At 50.9% G+C, this 22,717-nt stretch overlaps 9 protein-coding genes across 9 annotated transcripts; 3 read left to right on the top strand and 6 right to left on the bottom strand.

Annotated features, from left to right (window-relative positions):
* Positions 1-1,351: 1,351 nt before the first annotated feature.
* Positions 1,352-3,083, top strand: N7525_008112 (glycoside hydrolase family 18 protein; the record flags this gene model as incomplete). The annotated part of the gene is made up of 5 exons (XM_061214300.1): positions 1,352-1,460; positions 1,516-1,578; positions 1,633-1,646; positions 1,704-1,831; positions 1,889-3,083. 5 exons carry the CDS (start codon positions 1,352-1,354, stop codon positions 3,081-3,083), a joined length of 1,509 nt encoding a protein of 502 aa, XP_061068731.1.
* A 679-nt stretch (positions 3,084-3,762) lies between these two features.
* N7525_008111 (putative plasma membrane H(+)ATPase) lies at positions 3,763-6,955 on the bottom strand (the record flags this gene model as incomplete). Its single annotated transcript, XM_002568540.1, has 4 exons — positions 3,763-5,469; positions 5,519-6,217; positions 6,277-6,500; positions 6,550-6,955. The coding sequence occupies 4 exons, from the start codon at positions 6,953-6,955 to the stop codon at positions 3,763-3,765; spliced, it is 3,036 nt and encodes a 1,011-aa protein (XP_002568586.1).
* A 790-nt stretch (positions 6,956-7,745) lies between these two features.
* On the bottom strand, positions 7,746-8,131 carry N7525_008110 (uncharacterized protein; the record flags this gene model as incomplete). Its single annotated transcript, XM_061214299.1, has 2 exons — positions 7,746-7,977; positions 8,058-8,131. The coding sequence occupies 2 exons, from the start codon at positions 8,129-8,131 to the stop codon at positions 7,746-7,748; spliced, it is 306 nt and encodes a 101-aa protein (XP_061068730.1).
* Positions 8,132-8,888: 757 nt separating this feature from the next.
* Positions 8,889-11,104, bottom strand: N7525_008109 (glutamate--tRNA ligase GUS1; the record flags this gene model as incomplete). The annotated part of the gene is made up of 2 exons (XM_002568539.1): positions 8,889-10,766; positions 10,844-11,104. 2 exons carry the CDS (start codon positions 11,102-11,104, stop codon positions 8,889-8,891), a joined length of 2,139 nt encoding a protein of 712 aa, XP_002568585.1.
* A 154-nt stretch (positions 11,105-11,258) lies between these two features.
* On the top strand, positions 11,259-12,283 carry N7525_008108 (mitochondrial 54S ribosomal protein uL1m; the record flags this gene model as incomplete). The annotated part of the gene is made up of 3 exons (XM_002568538.1): positions 11,259-11,497; positions 11,571-12,135; positions 12,191-12,283. The coding sequence occupies 3 exons, from the start codon at positions 11,259-11,261 to the stop codon at positions 12,281-12,283; spliced, it is 897 nt and encodes a 298-aa protein (XP_002568584.1).
* Positions 12,284-12,454: 171 nt separating this feature from the next.
* N7525_008107 (COG2 family protein) lies at positions 12,455-13,384 on the bottom strand (the record flags this gene model as incomplete). The annotated part of the gene is made up of 2 exons (XM_002568537.1): positions 12,455-13,321; positions 13,370-13,384. The coding sequence occupies 2 exons, from the start codon at positions 13,382-13,384 to the stop codon at positions 12,455-12,457; spliced, it is 882 nt and encodes a 293-aa protein (XP_002568583.1).
* A 3,084-nt stretch (positions 13,385-16,468) lies between these two features.
* Positions 16,469-17,707, top strand: N7525_008106 (uncharacterized protein; the record flags this gene model as incomplete). Its single annotated transcript, XM_002568535.1, has 1 exon — positions 16,469-17,707. The coding sequence occupies one exon, from the start codon at positions 16,469-16,471 to the stop codon at positions 17,705-17,707; it is 1,239 nt and encodes a 412-aa protein (XP_002568581.1).
* A 380-nt stretch (positions 17,708-18,087) lies between these two features.
* On the bottom strand, positions 18,088-19,324 carry N7525_008105 (NMT1/THI5 family protein; the record flags this gene model as incomplete). Its single annotated transcript, XM_002568534.1, has 4 exons — positions 18,088-18,759; positions 18,818-18,967; positions 19,022-19,193; positions 19,290-19,324. The coding sequence occupies 4 exons, from the start codon at positions 19,322-19,324 to the stop codon at positions 18,088-18,090; spliced, it is 1,029 nt and encodes a 342-aa protein (XP_002568580.1).
* An 882-nt stretch (positions 19,325-20,206) lies between these two features.
* Positions 20,207-22,535, bottom strand: N7525_008104 (glycogen [starch] synthase; the record flags this gene model as incomplete). The annotated part of the gene is made up of 4 exons (XM_002568533.1): positions 20,207-20,342; positions 20,396-20,591; positions 20,648-22,010; positions 22,080-22,535. The coding sequence occupies 4 exons, from the start codon at positions 22,533-22,535 to the stop codon at positions 20,207-20,209; spliced, it is 2,151 nt and encodes a 716-aa protein (XP_002568579.1).
* Positions 22,536-22,717: the final 182 nt, after the last annotated feature.

Raw genomic sequence — 22,717 nt, 5'->3', positions numbered from 1 at the left:
ACCTACTAATCTCCCCAAGAAATCTTAAGCAATCGTTTATAGTTAGCGTCCCTGTCCGCATCACTATCGCAGAACCTACTTCGCAATAACAGCCGAGAAGATAGATGAATATCTGACGTTGATGAATCTTGCCAGATTATCCTAGGAGAGAGTGTATATAGAGCAGAACCACCTACTACATCTCTACGCTCTATCTTTGGGCGCTATATGACAAAGTATCGGGCCCCATATTATAGGGCTTGGCCATATGATCGGCTCACAATAGCAATATCAAGTTCGAAGTAACTTATATAAGCCGTGTTCTCAATACCGATTACATATATCAACACCTACACAGAGTAACCTGGCTCACGCATGTTCTCTTAATTTCCGACAATATCCCTTTCCCCGAATAGCCCCGGGATCAATCGTCCGGAGAACCACGTACGATTATTGGAGATGAATGGCATGGCGACTTCTTTCCTTTTCTCATATCCAGCAACGCCAATACAAGAGCTGACGTTGCTGCATTGCGTGGAGCATCCTGCATCCTGCATCCATCCATAGGGAGTGGTTTGTGAGATTAGATTTGCCGATATATATCTCGGGGTGCCAGCAAGTTTATGCTCGATGCAGTTTTCAATATCCTTCTCTTTTCTTATTATTTTGGAATTTAAAATAGCGAACTAAAAAGCTATGGCCCAATTGTGACAGGTTCATCTTGTAAGGGCGAGTAGAATATGGTTTGAAGGGGTGCCACGTCCAGATGATCACCGAAATAACCACCGACCACCAAGATGACCACCCAGATGATAAGGGATATGGCTTCTGACCATGATAACCGGGCATACAATATACAACATAATCTGGCTCTATCGTAAGGTACTCGAATCCTACTTGCCTAGACCTAGATCTTACATCCACACATGCTCATCCCTCGGTGCATTCTTAGATCTACTCTCGGTCCCTTGACAACAGCACTGGAATGCAGACCAGGGCGCCCAAAACACTCCACAATCCAATCAACATAGTCATCTGAAAATATTAATTACACATATTATCCATTTGGGACCAAAGAATGACCCCGAAACTCTTTTGCGATCGCTGCCGTGGACATGTGGATCATACCATGCGCTCCGGGCACCAGGTGAGGCACTTGGATGGGAAACGCGGCCAATGTTTCTTGGAGAATGACAAGGGCAAAAGTCCACTGTATACTATTTAATGATCCGCTATGCTCATTCATGATGAGGCTCGGTGTTCTGACGCGTCCCTGTCATTTCCGTCCCTATATATCCTCTAATCCCATATATTAGGCTCTTCTTCAATACAAGTATTTAACCTGAGCACATTCTATACCGCAGTTGCCACCATGCGTCGGTATCAGGGTCTCCTTCCTTGGTCTATTTTGTTGGCTTCGCTTGGAGGAGCACAGGCGAAGTTGGACTTGAACTCGACCAGCAACATCGTTGTTTATTGGGGTATGTGGTCGTTCATTGTTTAGACCTATTAATACTTACATTCGATGTACTAAAGGCCAAAATTCTTTCAATGGAAAGGGAGATAAGGAACAACAGCCCCTGGCACACTACTGTGATAGTGAGTGAACTCTATATTTCCGATGTGGTCGTTACAGCTAACACGAGACTCTAGATGATGACATTGATGTACGAACCGGATAACCAGCAAAACTTCCAAAATGACGGGCTAATAAACTGGCATAGGTGATCCCAATGGCCTTTAATATGATGGTCAATGGCCCAGGAGGCGCCCCGGCGATTGATTTCTCCGTTACCAGCAAAGACTGCGAAGTCTTTGAGGGCACTGACCTGAAGAACTGCCCTTCAATTGCGTAAGCATTCCTGTATCCTGTTCGCTGACAATTTGCTAGATAGCTGACAACATCCAGCAAGGATATCAAGACGTGTCAAGAGAAGGGAAAGACGATTCTTCTTTCCATCGGCGGGGCCACCTACAGCGAGGGTGGCTTCAAATCGGAAGAAGCTGCCAAGGACGGCGCGAAGCTGATGTGGGAGACTTTCGGCCCCAAGCAGGAGGGTTCCAAAACCCTTCGTCCCTTCGGTGACGCCGCCTTGGATGGGTTCGACTTCGACTTCGAAGCCAATGTCCAACACATGGCCCCCTTCGCCAACGAGCTGCGCTCACTGATGGAGGCAGATAAGAGCAAGCAGAAGTTTTACTTGACAGCAGCACCACAATGCCCCTATCCCGACCAGGCCGACAAAGATATCCTCAACGGTCCCGTCTACATAGACGCTATCTGGGTGCAGTTCTATAACAACTTTTGCGGCGTCAACAATTTCAACACCGACGCTTCAAGCAGCAAATACAACTTCGAAGAATGGGACAACTGGGCCAAGACCGTATCAAAGAACAAAGATGTCAAGGTCATTGTTGGCGTACCGGCATTCACTTCTGCCGCTAGCACGGGGTATATACCAGCGTCCAAGTTGGCCGAGGTGATTGAATACACGAAGAAGTTTGAAAGTTTTGGGGGTGTTATGATGTGGGATGCCACGCAGGCATACGCCAATGATGGATTTATCAAGGACGTGCGAAAGGCTCTGGGCCCTGCGAATGATTCCGGTTCGTCGTCGCCCGATCCGGTGTCAACCTCGGCATCTACCTCTACGTCCACTGACTCAACAACTACAACAAAGACATCGACGACGTCGTCATCTTCCAGTGCACCAGACTCTTCACACTCGTCTTCCTCCTCCTCATCTGCTTCTGCTTCGCACAAGGCACCTGAAGAAACCACCTCCAAGGAACAAAAGCCCGTTGTTCCCGCTGCAACGCCCAAGCCGACTACTGTGGCGACCGCGACAACAAAGCCCGATGCCTCTACAACTCCATCTGCTGAGGCTACCGCGGCTCCCGCCTCGAACGCTAACCCGCCGGATGAGAATCACTCGAGTGAGAATGAATCGAACGATGAGTTGGAAAATAATATTCTCACCTCTGTCCTCGGCAACGACCTTCTTGGTTTACTGGGTGGCCTCCGTAAGGCGAACGAGGTTGCTAGTCGCGCCACCCATGGTCTAACTAACAGTCTCCGACATGCTCAGCGTAACCGTACCTGAGAGTTTGATATTGTGGCCAAGACAGAACAGACATCGTTACCGACCCCTTTTAGGAGTTTGTGTCTCTACGACGTGCACGCACATCAATTGACTGTTGGGCATATATAATGAAGCTTTACGATGAACTCGACATTATTCAAGGCCCGGCTCACTTTTAATTTGTCTTTCGAATCTTTTGTCATCCTTTTATACCCTTCGACTTTATCCCCTTAAACCCGTCAGCCCATATGATACCCATTATTTAATCTTCCCCTTTGGAACCTTGGAAAACCATACCGATTACATTCTTTTGTGTCTTCTCTAGACTTGGTCACTCTCTAATTTCTTGAATCATATGATGAATGTACCGCTGGACTCGGGGATGGAGCTCATTCAAGCTATCTACAAATTGACATGGTATCTTATGGCCTCCATCAACACTATAGTAATTAATGATTCAATTCGAAAGACAAAGCTAGAGGTATTTGACGCCATTAGGATACTTCCAAGCAGATTCAACACATTAAAGATTAACATAGACACCCGCGTTCTGGTATACGTTAGCCCCCGAGAACACACCATAGTGATAACGTCCACCATCGACAATATCTAATTAGGCCAGGAACAAAACAAAGGAAAATCTTTCAACATCAAAATAATCACTAACTCCGGACAGCATACCATCCACTTGATATCCCCTTTACTCAGCCTCCTCCTCCTCCTTGGTTGTAGCCAAGCAGAACCGTCCCTTCGGCGCGCCCCCTTCCTCGTACTCAACCGTAAGACGAGACAAGTGAGCAAGCAGATTCTCCATTTTGACCTCTCCCCTATCACGCTGGACACGACCCAGATTATCCAGCCACTTGATCTTGTTCATGATGAAGTACACCAGAGCGATAACGATCGACACGCCAAGCGAGTAACCCCAGATCCGCACAACAGTGACAATATCGGTCCAGCCATTCGTGGTCTCGACAAATTGACTTTGTGGGCTGGTCCTCATGTTTTCATTGGTAAACCAACCAAACAGACAGAAGATAGTAGCCAAAACGTCGACGCCGAAAATGGCAGTCACCAGGTGGATAGATGGCCATGTAGCGATGCCGCGAGTGACAAAAATGAGCCAATTCTCCGTGAGTGCCACTTCCAAAAAGAGAACTTCTTGGATAGAGCCCCAGTTCTGGATAATGCCTCCCGATTTAAGGAACATGCTTCCCCGTATAACCCACGTACCCAAGGCCAGAAGCACACCGAGAAGGACAGAGATGAACCAGATTTTCGGAAGTTGCCATTCAACGGGCCGCAACTCGAAGGATGCATGGTCATAGGCTACTGCAACGGTCGCAAGATCGGCAAACAATGCCAAGAAGACGATGAGCTCGACACGGATGCTTTCATTGAGAATGATCATCGAAGTCACGAGGTAGATCTCAAGATGTAAGCATAGTGCAATGCGGTACTGGATATACGACTTCATGCGATGGAAGATTTGACGTGCGACCTTGATTGAATCAATAATGGTTGACAGACCAGGCTCGAGGAACACGATGTCTGATGCAGACTGCGCGGCTTCAGAGGCGCCTTCAACGGCAATGCCGCAATCGGCCTTTTTAAGAGACGGTGCGTCATTTACGCCATCACCAGTCATAGCAGTCAAGTGGCCTCGTTCTTGCAGCATTTGTACGACTTGGTATTTGTGTTCTGGGAACACCTCGGCAAAGCCGTCCGCCTTTTCAACAAGATCACTGGCCATAGCACCACTCAAACCGCCGTGAATTAACTTGTCTGAGTTATACACCTTAGTTCCCAAAGCCAACATTTTGCAGGTTTCTTTCGCAATGGCAATGGCATCACCGGTGAGCATCTTGACGCTGATACCGAGATTCTGTGCTTCGCTAATAGTATGAGCAGTGTCTTCTCGGGGCGGATCAAACATAGGCAGCATTCCAAGCAAAGCCCAATCTTCGCCTTCCTTTTGGACAGCAACACCCAAAGAGCGGAAGCCTCGATGCGCAAATTCTTGCGCTTTGGCCTTGTATAAGTCGGCAGTCTCTTTGGAGCAGCTTGTCAATTGGAGCACAGCTTTCGGAGCGCCTTTGGTGCAGGTATACCGAATGCCGTCACAGGTGGCAATAGTCACAATGCGTTTTGAAACTGGATCAAAGGGCGTGAAAGTTTCAGTTGTCCAACCTCGCCGCAAGATTTCTCGTGCTCTCGGGTATTGCCTTAGCGTCAAGATTGTCACTTTATCGATCGGATCGAGAGATTCTATATTGTGCGAGGATGCAAGAGCAGCAACGGCGAACATCCAATCGACATCGACGCCTTCAGCTACATAAGGATCCCGAATACTCAGTTTGTTTGCCGTGAGAGTACCGGTCTTATCAGAGCACAGAATGTCAACACCCTATTTTGCCATTAGCATTTGACAGCATTCCGAGTTGATACGCACTTACGGCCAAGGATTCAATGGCTGTCAGCTTCTGCACAATAGCTTTCTTTTTCGCCAGATAGGCAGCGCCAACAGCCATTGTGGTAGTGGTCACAACGGGTAGACCGACAGGCACACCAATGATCAACAAAGACAGAGTGTAGTGAAGCAAAGTCTGCTGATCGGGCGAAGCGATGGGAATATGACGGAAGAACCCACCAATCCACGCAGCAAGGATCCAGGCCATAACAAGAATCAAGAGAGATGTTCCGATATTGTCCATGACAAGTTCGAAGTGACCAGCGCCTTTAGCAGATTGCACCATAGTCGCAGTGCGGCCAACGAAGGATGTTCTCGCACTCGTTTGTACGACTGCATAGGCCTTGCCACGCTTGCAGCCAGTCGTATAGAAGATCATATCTCCCATATAACGATCCACGGCTAGCGACTCTCCCGTGATGGCAGAGTGATCGCAAGCCAAAATAGGATAACCACGTCTGCGGGCCTTCTTCGCCTGGTGTTCGTCCTCCTCCTTAGCCTTGCCATCGCCTTCATCCTTTTCCTTGTCGGTCTTGGTTGGTTCGTCCTCTTCTTCAGACTCGGACCCTCCACCGAGCATACCCTGCTCTTGAAGCTGGTTGAACTCTTCCCAGCCATGTTCATCCTTGACATCACAGATAACCCTGCAGTCTGCAGGCACGACTTGGCCTTCACCAACAATGACCTAGATGATTGATCAGAGCCTGCTGTATACCATGTTCTGCCCCTCCAAGATACACTTACTACATCGCCTGGAACCAACTCCCGAGCAAGGCATTCTTGTTGAGTGCTGTCACGAATAACCTGCGCGCGCAGGGCAATGTCACCCTTGAGACTTGCAACCACATCGGCAGCCTGCTTCTCCTGATACCAGCCCACGGACGCGTTCAGACACAGGATACCAATGATGACACCAAAGTCAACCCAGTCCTCTAGACCAGCAGCAAGCAAAACGGCCAACTCCATGACTATGTTCATGTCAGCGTGATGGTCAAAGAAGGAGCGACAGGAACTCACCGTAGAGAATTGGACCCTGGAAGTAAGAAAGAATCTTAGCAATAGGATTCTCCTTCTCGGATACCAACTCATTCCACCCAGCCCGACGACGACGCAGCGGAACTTCATCGCTAGAAAGTCCCTCTCGGACGTCCGTCATGGTCCACTCATCGGGAAATTTGCCGGTTTCTCCTTCAACCCTTCGAACGCGGACCTTTCGCTTCATCCACGGTGCGTACCAGATTCGTTTCTCAACTAGTTCTCCCCTCTCTTCTTCCGCTGCATTGGGATCACGGAACGTCGACACATACTTGACAAGCTTGCCATACTCATCCAGAGTGTTCCAGTCCCCGCTCAGAGATGCCCGGGAGATACGTGAGCTACGGCGGCGATTGTCGGCACGCTCGGCCTTGCCCTCGCCGGACATGTCTGACTTTCTAAGTCAGATATAAGTTCCCCGACACAGAGAAGCCCGATTGACACATACCTGTCCAAGGAGACAAGATTATTAATGATTATTAATGATAATAAAAAATGAATGCACTAAGCAAATGGGGATATAGGAATGAGCAAACAATGTAATGAAGAAAATGAGCGTTGCAAATGTTCTATTCGCGCCTCAGCACCTTCGGAATGACAATAATCGAAGATCACTGCGATTGTATCTTGAGTAGGGAAGAGAAAAGACTGCTAGCGTAGGAATGTTCCCTTCCACCCTTGGAAAATCATGCTGACGTCGAGGCAGGAAGCCTTCGGGAGAGACATCTCTCCATGTATTTCTCATTGTTTTGGTCTCTGTACTCGGTACTTGAAGGATGATGAAACCGGGGAACTAGAAGCCAAGGAACCAGGTCTCGAAAGGGACGAGCCGCGGACGACCCGAAGAACTCCCGCTGGGTTTTGATGGATCGAATATCGGTTCGACCAATCCGGGCAGAGAGAAGACCATTTAGTTGGCGCTAAGGTCAAATGAAGCTGGTGGTGGAAGCAGGAACCCGAATTGACTTCGAGCCAATAAGGTTCGAGCCAAGAGAGTTTTCATTCACGGGATCACGGAAGATGTCTCGGCAAGGCCATGAGACGCCAGTAGGGAAGGGTCCAGGTCGTTTTTCTGTGGCTGCAGAATATGATGTTGTTAGAAACCGTCGCATATATAAAATTCATCCTATGGTGATGATCCATTCCAGGACAATCATCGGGCGTTGAATGTCGTAGTTCTAATACCAGTCGAAAGCCTTGAGCCCAAAGCAACCGGGGACGCCATCCAAGCATAGGCGGACGAGCGGCTGTCCGGATGTGAATCGAATGCCATGCAGATAGTCTTCGACGTCATGCGCGCCCGTTCCGCTGGCAGCCGGTCGGCGGGATTTATATCCATTCCACGCCAGTTTCATGATTCGCCGATAGAGAGGGCGAACAGTGGGAAAGTGAGCCAGGAAATCCGGGATTCTAAAAGTATAAGAAGCATTGTAGACAACTTACCCTGGAAGATCGCTGTAGTAGAGTCAGCTGAGTCTGGCTTCACACACGTGACCCTGTTCAGCCCTACACGCGCCATTAGGACCATTCCCAGACAGCCCAAGCAGCCCTTCCAGAGCGACATCATAATATCGTACAATACCTACCTGTAGCCAAATCCCGTGCGAATCCCCCCTAGATGGGACCATTCTTTATGTCATGCAGACTGAGCTCTTTCAGTTTGCTAGTCCTTTGTCAGCTCAAGCCTTTATAAAAGCCCTGCTTTGCCAGTGGCATACCAAGAGTTTCTTCCTCCTCCATCGCCCTGGTAGCATGTAGCCTCAAGAATAATGCCACAATTTGCCCTTGCGTCGTCCAATGCAGCCCTTTGTAGATACATACAGGATTGTAGCATGGGCAGGTAGATATGTAGGGACCTGGGGTGCAGTGCGCATGACAAAGGTATAAAGATCCAGCCATCGATCTTTCGAAATCGATGAGATGGTTGTCTGGTGTATAAGCAAAGGCCTGCACTAGGCAGAAACCATCCAAGCAAACAACCAAGTTGGGATGAAGGAAAGAGGCTATATATAGCCAGATTTTTCTCATTTAGACTTTCTCTTCTTCTATCTTCACTCTGCTCGACATGCCTTCTTGGTAAGTGCTTCCTGCCCCCTGCCCCTAGCCCTTCTTCCATCAATTCCATTAATTCCTATTGGACTGTCATCAATCAGACTATGATTCCATCAAATGAGGCTATTCCCAAATACCATGTGATTCTACCCGGCATGCGGATCTCCTACAATTATTTTACTGAACACGGGGTGCATATGATCATATAAACAGCCTTCCATTTTCATAGATCACTCGTAAAACATGACTCACATCAACTGACATATGATCTATTTGGTCTTGCCGGAAGGGATGTTGAAGAAGACCGCAGGCTTGCCAGGAGCGTACGCACGGTCAAGGCGGTAGTAACCCTTGCGGTCGAACTGGATGATATCGCTCTCCTTGAGATCAGCGACGTTGCAGTCAGCCATACCTTCCTCGCGGAACTCGGTGTGCTTGTTGAGGTAGTCCTCCAGGACGTCATCCTCCTGGAGAGAGTCCTTGGTCAGCAGGTGATCGAAATCGACCAATTCGACGGGAACCAGGTCCTGTCCCTCGGTGGCAAGCCACGTGACCTTCTTCTCAGTCTTCTTGACATCACCGGCCATGTGCAGCTCGAGCTCAAGATCGGTGATGAGACCGGCCTCGTTGGTGGTGACCTTGCGCACGATGGCGTTACCCCAGTTCATGAGGGTGATCTCTTCGTCAGGCTTGAACAGCTTGACATCTTCCTGCTCGAGGATGATGGAGCTGCTATAGACGACCTTCTTCATGCCCACGGCGGCGTTCTTGACGTGCCTAGGCTTTTCCTCGCTGTAGGGAGCAGCAGGGCCACCGGTGACAGTGGTCTTAACAACGTTCTTATTGAAGATGGTGGTGTGGCGCGGGGCAATGGGATCAATATACTTCTTGTTGGTGGCCCAGATAAGGCCCCAGTCGAAGTTGGTGACAGCCTTGGAGGGGCCCTGCTTCAGGATGAACTCCCGGAGAGCAGGGATGGTCATACCGCGACGACGAATACCACGGATGGTAGGGAAGCGAGGATCATCCCAGCCCCAAACGAGACCAGTCTCGACCAGCTTAGTGAGTTTGCGCTTAGAGAGGAGAGTGCGAACAAAGTTCATGCGGGCGAAATCCCACACCTGCACGTTACGCATCTTCATGGTGTCTAGCATCCACTGGTACTGGGGGTTACGGTCACGGTACTCGATAGTACGCAGAGCGTGGGTCACACCCTCCATCGAGTCAACAATAGGGCAGGCAAAGTCGTAAGTGGGGTAGATCTTCCACTTATCGCCGGTGCGGTGGTGTGTTGCTGGGTTGCAGCGGTAGATGACTGGGTCACGCATAGCCTTATTAGGGCAGTCGACGGAGATCTTAGCACGAATACACCAACGAAGACCCTCGGGGGTGCCCTTCTTCATCTCCTCTAGGTGAGACAAGCTCTCCTCGGGGGAAAGGTCGCGACGCTGGCTAGGCAAGCCGTCCCATCGCTGGGCAGCCATAGTTTCCTTTTCGGTATCATCCGCATAGGCGTTGCCCTGCTCGATGATCTTAACGCAGTGCTCGTATAACTCATCGAAGTAGTCACTAGTGTAGGTCATCTTGTTAGGCTTAATGCCCATAAGCGCAAGGTCCTCCACGATAGCATCCTCGAACTCTTGCTTCTCATTGGAAGGGTTGGTGTCGTCAAATCTGAGAAGCAAAGTGCCGTTGTATTTCTCATGTGCAAAGTAGTCGTTGAGAAGAGCGGCCTTGGCGTGACCAATGTGGAGGTATCCAGAAGGCTCAGGGGGGAATCGGGTAACGACACCGTTCTCGGTGTTCTTGAGGGCAATGTCGTAACTGGCACCCTCCTTAGACTTGGCCACCTTCTTCTCCTTAGCGACTGCGTTCATAGATTCCACAGCGGCAGTAGCCCAGGGGCAAAGCTCCTCCAAGAAGCGATACCAGCGGGTGAGGTTCACAAGGGATCCTTTCTTCAGAGCCGCAACGGCGACACGGTTTCCGCGGAGAGCACCCCAAAGGGCAATATCGGGGGTAGACAGAGAGTATCCGACGATAAACGAGCGCATCAGGAGGTGAGCATCAAGGCGCTGGAGCACGGGATCGAGGGCCTTGAAGTCCAGGGTGGTCAAGGACTCCAACTGAGAGATCCATTCAGTCTCCTATGGGAAGAGTAGTGTTAGTGACATATCTTTTTAGAATAGAAGTCTCGACCGCGGGGTAGTAACTAGTAACTCACCACCTTGGGATCCTTGCCAACCAGGTAAGGGAAGTGAGTAGTAAGCTCCTGGATAACATCGGCAGTGCCAAAAACAGAGTTGGAGCCACTAATGAGCTGGACTATGGCCTTGTCGCCATCCTGGAGAAGAGCAGTGTCCTCAAAGGTGATATTGACGACGGGGGCGGGCCGGGCCTCATTGATAGAGGTGACGATGAGAACCACGGGCAGGAGCGCCGCGTGGTTACCACGAGTGGCCACTTTCAATTCGTATTCAGACATTGCGCAGAAGTGTGGGAAGCAATGGGAAATTTTGGAGGGGCAGAGTCATCATCTACACTCCCCGTCCGGACCCACGTTTCTCCGAGGCCGACAGCTTTCCGGCAGAAAACAATTGCTTCATCCAGTCGATCAGCTCAATTCAACGCCTGCCAACATGTCGTCCGCCGGCTCGATGCTGCCCACTGCGGCACGCGGAATCCTCTCATCATGCCGGAATCCGCTGCGGAACGCCTCAATCGCTCCCGTTCTCTCCCCTTTCCAGCAGGTCCGAGGTCTCAAGAACAAACCAAAGAAGGGAAAAGAGCAGCCTACCAAGAGCCGCAAAGGACCCCAGGAGTTCCGACAAAAGAATTTGAAGGATATGCCGCAGTACGCTCTGTGTGATGCTATGCGGTACGTACTGAGCATCTCATACTGAGACGTCAGTCAATGGCCAGGTCACGAATTGACAGCCTCCTTTCTGCAGATATATCCGGGCCATCGAAGTCGGTCGCGAACCCACCGTTCGAAAATACGAACTGCACATCCGACTGCGGACGAAGCGCGACGGTCCCGTTATCCGTAACATGCTCCGATTCCCTCACGCCGTCCAGACAGAATCCCGCATCTGTGTCATCTGCCCCCCCGGTTCGAAAGCAGCCAAGGAAGCACTTGCCGCCGGTGCCGTTCTTGTTGGTGAAGATGAAGTCTTCGATGCTGTCAAGGCGGGCACTATTGAGTTCGATCGCTGCCTGGCCCACCCGGACAGTTTGCCGGCATTGAACAAGGCCGCCCTTGGTCGTATTCTCGGCCCTCGTGGTTTGATGCCCAGTGCGAAGACCGGTACCGTTGTGGAAGATGTGGCTTCGCGAGTCCAGGATCTCCGTGGCGGTACTGTCTACCGTGAGCGTGATGCCGTTATCCGTCTGCCCGTCGGACAATTAGGCTTCTCTCCGGAGCAATTGCGCGACAACATGCGCGTGACCCTTGACCAGATTAAGAAGGATGCCTCTGCGCTGACTGACCGTGTCAACAAGGAGATCTACGAGGTGGTGAGTACTTGAATTGATCCTTATTGTGCAAACCAGTCTCTAACAACACCATCAGGTACTGAGCTCAACGAACGGACCCGGGTTCTCACTCAACGGCGAGTTCCGCTCCGATGCCTCACCCCCAACCTCCGCCTTGACTGGCGTGTAACATACTCAATTTTCTTATATCCTTTGGCGTGTACAAATTTATTGTTTTATTAGGAAAGGACATGGTGTATCATGGTATCATTGTTGAATTAGAACTTTATAAGACCAAACGCCGACGCTATGTATGCAAACCAGTGCACATCGCCAATTTTTAGGACGAAGCACGTTATTTTTACAGCTTGAGGTTCTTCAGCGCGGCGACGGCACTGACATCCTCACCCATAAGCTCGTAGAGACGCAGAACTGCCATTGTTCTAGCGTCGCTTTTGCCCTGTTTACCACCAGCGGTGGCCTGCTCCAGGGCATTTTTGAGATCCAGGAGCACTGTGGACTTGATCTTCGCGACTCGCGGTTGCTGGGCAAGCAGGAAGGGATGTTTTTCGCCGACCCGGGCAGCTATCGAGGTCAAGTAGACAAACTTCTGGGCATGGCGTTCCATCCTCTTCAATGAAATCGCAGGAGTGCCATCCGGTAGCTCGTCGTCATCGCTGTCTGCACTTTCGCCGCTGTACAGATCGGACTCGGCATCGGATTCATCCTGTGCAGCCTCTTTTTGCGATGACTTGTCCACTATCATCAACCGGTGTTCCAATTCCTCCACCCGATCCGCATAGTCCAACAGATCTTTGCCAATGTCGGCGTTCGTTCGTAGCCGCCGCTTCTCATTCAACAGCTCTTCCACTTCGTGACGTCGCGCCTCGACTTTGTCCCGGATGGCTTTGACATCGCGCTGGAAAGAAAGAACCCCGACCTTGACACCTTCGACTTTCTCCTCTCCTCCGCGAAGTGAGCTGCCTAACGAGAGAAAGTCCTGGTAGTTCTCGTTGACAAGATCCAACAGCTCCTTGTTCAAGAATTGCTCTAGTCCCCGCAATTCCTGTCGAAGATCCTCGAGGCTCTGATGTCGGTTTGTTAATGACGACAGGAAATTCGCTGGATCGAAGTCAGGGGCGAGGAATGAGCTGCGGGACAGCGGTTCCGGGAAGGGGAGGCCGGATGGGTCTTCATCGAAGTCGGATGACCCGTCGGAGTCGCTGAACTATAGCAGATTAGATGATGTACCGATTTGGGTGACATGGATGCATACTTGAAACCGATTCATGGTGCGTCGGGCAAATCGTGGGCAATGTATAAGGAAACACTGGGGGAAACGTGGGGATGTAGCATATGCCTCGATATGGGATGTACGTCAATTAACCAAGAGCACTAAAATCGCAGGATCCAAACGATAATTGGCTTCGTGGCCTAGTGGTTATGGCATCCCACTCGTATCTTCATGGTGCTAATGGGGGGGTCCCGCGTTCAAATCGCGGCGGAGCCATTTTTTTGGTTTCTTCTTATTTTGTCTGGACGAGGACCCCACGGTTCTATTTGTAGGCAAGAAGTCTGAACTACATTGTCAGCTTTATTTGGCACCTTCTTTGTGGTTTCCGACGTTGGTGCATACATGTTCCGCAAGGACCAGAACAACGAAAACGATCACCTCTCTCTTTTCCAGTCATGCTCACACTATGACCCTGTACCTGACATTTGCTTGCGCTCCACGTCCGATGGAGTCTTATGGCAGCTTTCATCTCTCGAACGTCCACTGTCCGAGCACTTAAAACCGCCCCTGGCCACTGTCAAGGGCGGCCGTTCCCGAACTTCCAGTGAACGAAGCCATCGAAGAGGACTGTACGCCGAACTATGATCCCCCTCGATTCTATCCAGCACGGCTGGGGAACCTTTTGAATAGCTGGTGTCGACTGGCAACGAAACTCGGTTATGGTAGTAAGTCAACGATCTGGCTCGCTCGGGATATAAACCAGTTTATTCCCCACGTACTCCACATCTCGGATATGTTGTACATCTGCTAATACTCGGTACAGATGGCGCTCGTTAAGAGAGAAATACGTTGGTCTCAAGATAAATTCGAGTGTCCATCGCTCTCGGCTGAACGCTGCTCAGGCTGAACTAGACATCCTACAACACATATCTAAAGCAAATCCCCTGTATAAGGGTTGAGGACTAGTCGGACGCCCTCTCGATTCATTCACTTTAGAGCATTGCCCTCCTATCTTGAAAATCATTCATGGTTGTGATTTCACTTTTGTTTCTCGCTAACCTTGTCCACGGGTCCTCGTCCTGCGAAAATTGATGTCGACGCCCAGGAAGCAGGCCAGGCCAACGACTGCTGGCTTAGATCCTCACCGGAGACCAGGTGGTCTACAACAGCGATGAAGATATAGGCCCCTATTCCAGTACAGATATGCCACCTATTTCGATGAGTTAGTGCTTAGGTGTCATGGGCCAAGAATTCTGAAACGCACCATCCATGGAGTTCTAATACAAAAGCCCAGGGAAGACCTATTGCTTCTCGCGACTTTGCCAAGAATCCGCAGGCCCACTGGTCAAGTATCCAAAGCCAATACCCAAGGTTGAAAATTGCTATTGGGATACGTTAGTGGTTTAGATATCGTAGGATTAGATTACCGACCTGCTCCAAACCTAACTATTCCCCAGATCCGTTGCCGGGTAGCTGAGCCCGGCAGCGTCCGACTATTGACGAGCCGTATAGTGTGGACCCCAATGAGGGTCACCGCGCCGACAAATGACACGGAGTGCAGGACCAGCTCATCAGTTATCACATGAAATGTTACTAGAAATAGCAATATAGAACCTAGTACTATACCTATAATGACAGAGCCTCGGCGATTCGAATTGGCTGTCAAGACACGATGTAGGACCGGGGTTGTGGCAAAATGCATCGAGAGGTCGTCCACTAGTAGAAGGAATCGTGAGCCGGATAATGGTGGTAGCTAATATAGGAAAGACGCGGCACATACTCATTTGGGTGTGGTACTTGAGGCTGAGATGGAATGCAAACGAGCACAAACCGACCGCTATTAAGCCCCAGTAGGGAAGGGCACGTAAACAATCATTATATTTGTCTTTCCGTCGGAGCTGGCGTAACCCGTAGGTGCCGTAAATTACTGATGAAAATAAATTAGATCATAATGTTACATCCCTTCCGTTATCTTACTATAGACGACATTTGTCAAGCTGTTGATAAACTCAGCGACGTATCTGCTCACGGCATAGTCCGTCTCGCAGTAGCTTTGTCGAGATCAGCAAATGGAGAAATGACCAAGATGGCATACTGACTTTGCCTTCGAAGTTGGAGGGCCCCATAAATAATCTGCAGGGTCGGTTGCGTTCATCCTGGAGTCGACTGAAGTGAAGGAAAGTGGTAGAAATACGGAGTATAAAGTCCGCGTTTATGTGTGTTTACGGAGTCTCGATGAATTCGCCGGCATGTCCGGGGGCGGTCAGGAAGGCTCACTTTCTAGGCCACAACATAGGAAATCAGAAACACAGGGCGCTAGTCCCACATCCGTACGGAGTATCAAAGAGGGGCGTCCGGCCCGTGGGCTCGGGGGCACCGGGATGTACTCGGCGAGTCAGCGGCCGACTCATGCCCAGGTGGAAGTCGGGCTGACTGCGGCCGACTTAACCGACGTGTGAATGTACTAGTGCAAACCAATGGAAACTCGACCTCATTCATATTGGAAACAGGGGGATCTTGCCATGTTCCAGTCCACTGGAGGTAAAAGCGTGGGATTCCCGAGGGCCTACCTCAGTCCTACGGGGACTAGGTCATACACCCACAACACCCACAATCATAGCAAGTCAGCTTCTCTTTGCAGGTTCCCAGAATGAGATTGTTGCTACTCCGTACTCGGATATCGATTGGAGTGATTTGGTAATTTCGAACCCTCATGCTTACGGGATTCGTCAAGGGCCTAACGGAGGTGATGCTATCGGTCGAAATATTGTCCGATGACCCCACTAATCCACCGGCACGGCCCTGGGGATCTTTACCCGCGGACGCTATACAGAGCTCAGGGAACCCACTTCTCATTCCCAAGAGCTACCTACATGTAGGTACATACGTGTCGACATATTGAAGGGCTAAACTGGAAGGAGCAAAACGAGCTTGAGAAGGCACGGGGCCGTACTCTGTACATTAATTACCTCACAAATCCAGGTCGGAGAATGTGCATTGTGCATGCGACGTGGATACATCCCCCGTGAGCCAAACCTAACCCAGTCGGAGCCCTGTACCCCTAGAGCGGGGTAATTGTCTGCCGCTGTGTCGTGCGTTCTGCATTACACATAGCTGCGCGCTACCTCAACCGGCACGGAGATGGAGTCGGCTACATTGCCCAGTACAGGGCCGCCATCGTCTTCCTTACTTCGACAAGGATGGTCCCGACTACTATCCCCATCAAACGCGTCTCCAGTAGCGCCCGCTACCGGCCCCTCACACCAGAAAAACCAGCGATACGATTCTGCCCAAGACCCTACCGCATATCGTACCACAGCTCTGCGCCAGCCGGACAGTTCCCCGAGGCCTGCATCCCGACCCGCCCCAGTTGATAATCCCTCCCGACACTCGTCAACCCCTACGCGCCCGGTGCTTGTCAGGGCGTATTCGGGCGATGCGCAGGATAGATCGACACCACCACCTCCTATGTCCGCGCGTCGGTTCCTCTCGCTCTCCGGCTCGAGAAGCTCAGCTCCGCCCCGTCCCTCTCAGTCCGATATCATCTTCCCGGCGGATAAGGACTTCAGTATCGAGAGTATACTGCAGGCTATCGAGCCTGATATCCGAGGCACTTTAGACTCGATCGCTGAGATCTGCGGGCGGAGCAAGCTGAGTCTTTCCAACGAGTATGGGAGTCACATCGCGCCTTTAGGTGAGATTTGTGCTCCGTCAGGCGCGCTGGGACCTGTCGAGGAGGACGGGCCTATTGAGGAACGGCGTACGGATGACAGTAATGCGGTTATCGTCGATGACGAGGGCAGTCCGGTCGATCCGGCTCGGGATATGCATCCGTTCTCGTTTCATCGGTATCTAGAAAACCTGCGGCAGACTGCGTCTATGCAGGGACGGGATGGTATACCTGGCCAAACGACTCAGGGACGACCTCCGCTATCTCCGGGCATGGAGTCCGAGGCTGGAATTGTCTTGGCTATTGCCCCGGAGACCATACCATCGACCCCTTTCACACGCGAATTCGCATCAAGACCGAAACATAGCGGATGTGACCTACTGGCAAAGAATGCTGCTGGCAGTGACCAACAGCGGTCATCTCAAATGGCCACTCCCGCTGTAGTCTCAGAGGTCCATCTAGAGGCAATTGCAAATGATGGGTCCTTCGCGGAATCCAATATTCTCCCGCAACCTGGCATAGGTGGTGATGGTTCGCCCGCGGTAGGAAGTTCGGGTCCGGACATTATCCATTCCCTTCTTGCGTGGCTGAAGTGGGCTGCCAGTATCGCTGGGCCGGAATCTAGCCCTGCTTTGCAGTCTGCGGAGAGTCAGCTACGAGCCCTACTTGATCGTTCAGGGAATGAGGGTGCGTCCTCAACTCTGCCTTGACGACTGGAGCCTGTAACACGGTGTCCTATTATGAGCCATGATAATGACTTTGACGTTTAACGACCTTGGAAATAAACCATTCTTACAATATCCATCATGCTGCCAACGCATTTAGTTTCTACCAATGATTTTCTTTGCACTATATCATACTGGAAATGTTAGGCTGTAGACGTTTCCTACGTCGTCAAGAAATGGGTGATTCTTGCTAAGTTGTTATTACCCATGTCCACAGTATTACAAAATTTTCACCAGATCGTCTAAGCACAAGTGATACCAATATGGCAATTTCCAATTTGACTCAATATAATGAGGCTAAAGAGTGAAGCCTAGGACAAACATTCTCAAGCAGTGTCATCAGGCAATAAAAGCCAAAGCCTAACCTAAGCCGAAGCCTTAACCTCAAGACGCTTGAAACCACCATCAGCAGCAACCTCCTGCTGCAAGGCAGCCATGCGCTTCTGGTCACCAATAGGATCAGTGGAATCAGCATCAAGGCCCCAGGAGAGGAACTCATTGGTATAATTAGCAACGAAGTCCTCCTTCAAGATACCAAGTCTCTTTCCATAGTTGGTAACCTTGTTCCAGTCGCGCTGAACATTCTTCAGATCGCGCGAGAAGTAAGCAAACGACCGCTCAAAGATCTTGCGGTTAACATCCGTGCCCATGATAGGCTTGACGTCAATGTACTCGGCATACGCGGCAGCAGGGTCCGCGAGGACATCGTCTGTGGCGCGCTTGACGGCACGCATGAACGCAGAGACCCTGTCCTTGTTCGCGGCGATGAAGGCATCGTTCGCGATGTACAGGATCGAGCAGAAGCAGCAGCAGCCTAGCTCGGCGAGCTGGTCGATTCGGAGCATCTGCACGTCTGTGCGTGGTCGGTTCTGGCCGGCGAGCCACTCTTCCAGCTCGACCATTTGCACATTCTCCAGACCGATGCCGGCGTCGATGTTGCCTTGGATTATTGCTTTGGTGATGTTCATTCCGCAGCGAACGGCTGTGTAGTCGTCGGCGGTCATGCCGTAGTACTTGGTGAGTTCGTCGATTTGGATCTGGGATTGTGTTACGGTTTGTTTGCTGGGAGTGGACGGGTGAGGATGGAATGCATACCTTGCCGAACTCGCCGACATAGCCGATTCGCTTGCCCTTCAGGGAGCGGAAGTCCTCGGTGATTCCGCTGGACTTCAGGTACACGACTCCGGTGAAGGGCTCATCGAGGAGGGAGCCGATGGAGGTCACGGGGAAGTCGCGGGCCTTGGCCTGGATATGGAATTAGTATGGTGAACGTGCTTGTGTTTGGCAATGTATACGCACCGCCAGGGTGTGGATCATGGCCTTGAAGCCCATGTCGACCTTGCCGCTTCCAATGATCTCGGTGACATCGGAGGGGTCGTTGGGCTCGAGCAGAGCCACTTTGAGACCTTCATCCTTGAAGTAGCCTCTGGACTGGGCGAGGTAGAGCGGGGCGTGGTACGGGGTCGCGTGCCTTTAAAAACAACTTAGCCAAATGGAACTAAAGATCGAGCACGAAGGGCACCTGGGCACCCCGGGGGGCTCGAATTCTGGGACAATGTCAGCATACCAGTTGGTCAAAAAAGTGATCTTGTCGGTAGACATGATGGCAGAAAGATCAAGCTATTGAAATACTTCAATTGGGTCAGCATGCCAAGAGAGAAGGCATCCAGCTCTGCTCTACCTATGCTGTTTCCATTCAACCTATGTATTCAATTGATTGTCAACTAGCACAGTATGAGCAGAGCCAGACACAAAACACAAAACAGGGGAACAATCAAAGTCACGCATGTCCTTTCGCTAGTATTGTCTAGATCAAGTTTTGACAGTATAATCTCAGAACGGCCAGCCAGTTGATATGGGAAAAAGGAACCAATACAAGACTCCAGAGAGCCGGAGATAGGTTTTTAGTTCTCCCCAATCAACTGGCTGGACCGAACACCTGTCATGCGAGGGCAACGACTGTTATACGAACAAATACCTTGATCCATCTCTTCATCGTAGCGAGGACGTTGTCCTGCGACCCGGCAGGGTCCTGGACGTGCGCGGCTCCATTGGAGAGTCGTACCGATGGTAGACGTGAGTCGAAGTCGAGGGATGTAAGAATGATGGTGAGAGGGGAAAGGATGGAGGGGCAGGAGGGGTAGAAATAGCAGAAGTACGATGAATCATACTTTCGCTAAACGTTCACCGGGGCGAGAATAATCCGCTGTGCTCCAGTGCGTAACTCTATATTCTCGGGAGATTCGAGTGGATAGAGTCGGAGCTCATCCCTCCGGCGTGTTACGCTACACGTTAATATCCGTTGAATATTCTGGCAATAACTTCGATTTCATTTAACTAAAAGCAAAACATGGGCTTCAGATGCACTGCTAGGAAAAAGATCGTAAATAAAGCAGACTGATTCAACAAGTACACATGACGTCAATGGGAGCCCACTCCAACAGGATTTAGGGCCAAGATGAGAGAGCATTCCAATACCCTCGGCTATGCAGTCCGAGCTCCTACTTCGGACTCTTCACGGCCATTGATCGATATACTGTCCAGTGGGGATGCAGCCCGTTCAGTCATCTTGCGGGTTCGCAGTGTGAGGGGGAAGTGCTCCTCGGGTTCTTCCTCTTCACTGTAGAATGGCTTAGTATTTGACAAATACTAATGATAGTAGATAAAACTCACGGCAGTTTCCAGGCAATATAATCCTCGGTGCTCAATCCCTCGTGGCCTTCCTGCAGAGAGGCAAAGTCACCGGGTGTCATCATTCCGGAGCGATCCCGAGGAGATCCAGGAACGGAAAGCGGGCGGGAGAGCTTCTGCTCCGTTCCTCCAATGATATCGAAGTAGTCCTCTTGACCCTCGAAGGAGGATGGGTAAGCTGTACAAAGAATTAATCATCATCACCTAAGAAAAGACAATGGAATTGTAACATACCTCTTCTCAATGCCAGCTGCCGAGCCTTGACATATTCCAAGCCCATCCTTTTCCAGTCAAGCAAATCGCTCAGGCGCTCCGTACGGTTACGTTGGTTAATGCGCTGGCGACGACTCTTCTCTGTGAAGTGGAACATAAAGTCGGCCAGTTGGTTGACCGAGTCGTCAACGCCCTTGGCGCGGCGGTCCACAATGTATATTCCATAATCCGAGGAGTTTTCAATCAACTCCTCCATATAGCAACCGAATCCAGACAGGTTGGTGGTGATGCTAGGCACACCCATCACTGTACACTCGGCTGGTGTATATCCCCATGGCTCATAGTAGGAGGGGAAGACGCCTAGATGGGTTCCACGAACGAAGTCGTCGTAGTCAAGCGGCAATACAGGGTTGGCGGAGTTGAGGAATTCCGGGTGAAAGATGACCTTCACCCGGTCAGAGGAGTGGTTGAACAGCTGCACCCGACGCAACTGGTTCAGGATGGGGTCCTCGTGGTCATTGTGCATGTTGTGGGTGACAATTGGAGGAAGACCGTGGCGCTTCATGCCGAACAGGCGACGGCGAAGCATCACACGATCTTGACTGGTGATGAGATCTTTCTCATCAGGCATGTTGTCACCTTCCTTCCAGGAAAGACAGCGCTCATACATGCGCTTGCCGATTCCCTTCTCGATATTCTCGATGGTATCGCGCAGAGACTTGACAACGGCCTGTCCCTTGAGCGATTCCACCGTCAACGAAGAGGTTTGGGCTGGCATAATTATGAAAGCGACCACGGTCATGGTCGACCCAGCAGACTTCAGTCGATGATTGAGGCGGGCCAGCCCCTCAATGAACATATCGACACCCTTATTGCGGTACTCATAACGACCCGCAGTGAAAAGATATAGAGTATTATCCAGGTCAAAGTCGTTGTGGCCGTAGAAATGGCCACGAACGAAATCATTGATCTTCTCCTTGGCCTGGGAGTGCAAGTTCTGGAACTCGTGCATGGCAGAGAACTTCTTGACATTCAGACCGTTTGGCAGCACCCCATCGGGCTTGCGCTTTAGCAGGTGTTCGCTCTCAAATGCAGTGATGTGCGATACAGTGGTAAAGACATCACAGGAATGAGCAGCTGCCCGCTCAATACAGTAGCGGTGGTAGATTCCTCGCTTCCCGGCCTCCGCATCCACGTCAAAGTACTGGAGGTTGTTATAGAAGTCAACCGAGCCAGCACAGAGGTAACGACCCAATAATGTCGCGTGGGTGGTGAAGACGGTTGTGAGGTCCATGTGCCGCTTCTTGGTCAATGGCAGAGCGACACCAGCCAGCCATTCATGGAAATGGGCGATGACCGCGCGGCGACGGTCGTGAGCAATGTACTACAATGAAAATAAGAGTTAGTCATGGTCTTTTGCCGGCTGCAATGCGTGAGAAGAATTGGATCGTACCTCTCCCAAGAACCAAGCAACCAAGTATCCAAAAACGATGGCCTCGTTGGTCTCATTATCACCAGCGGGGGATGGGATGGCTGAAGTAGTCCAAAGATCGCCCTTCCACTCGTCCAACCACCGATAGCCAGTCCCTGTGTCAATGAGCAGAACTCGAGGGGCACCCTCAATGAGCCAGCGACCGTAGATAATGTCAATCCCGCGCTCCTTCATAGACTGGATTGTCTCCCGCATGGCTGGGTTGGACGGTGATAGCTCCTCAACCTCCACTGCAGCTGAAGCCCTATTAAGTGGACCGATCAGAGTGTACCGTTCACCATATTCGGCGGTGGTCACGGGAGCTTTGGACTTGAGGACCGAATAGATCCCACCTACTCGGTTGGCCACTTCAGTGGCCACCTCGAAGAGCATATGGTTGCGCACATCACGCTTGATAGGTTCACTGGTTTCCTCCATTGTCTCAAAGTCCAGAGAAATGACCGAAAGTAAAAGTGAAATAGAAATGAAATGCGAGGAGGGGGGGGGATCGCGCAACAACCTTGGAAGAGCTGTCCCGGTCTGTGCGGGGAGAGAAGTGGAGCTTCGACTTTGAGCTTCTGGGGTGGCTGGAGGAGTCGGGGGGAGGGGTATGGGATCGA

The sequence above is a fragment of the Penicillium rubens genome (assembly GCF_028828025.1).
Source record: "Penicillium rubens strain IBT 27055 chromosome Unknown utg000003l_segment0_segment0, whole genome shotgun sequence".
In the NCBI taxonomy this organism is placed as follows: Eukaryota; Fungi; Ascomycota; class Eurotiomycetes; order Eurotiales; family Aspergillaceae; genus Penicillium; species Penicillium rubens.
This window is presented reverse-complemented; position numbering and strand designations above follow the sequence as displayed.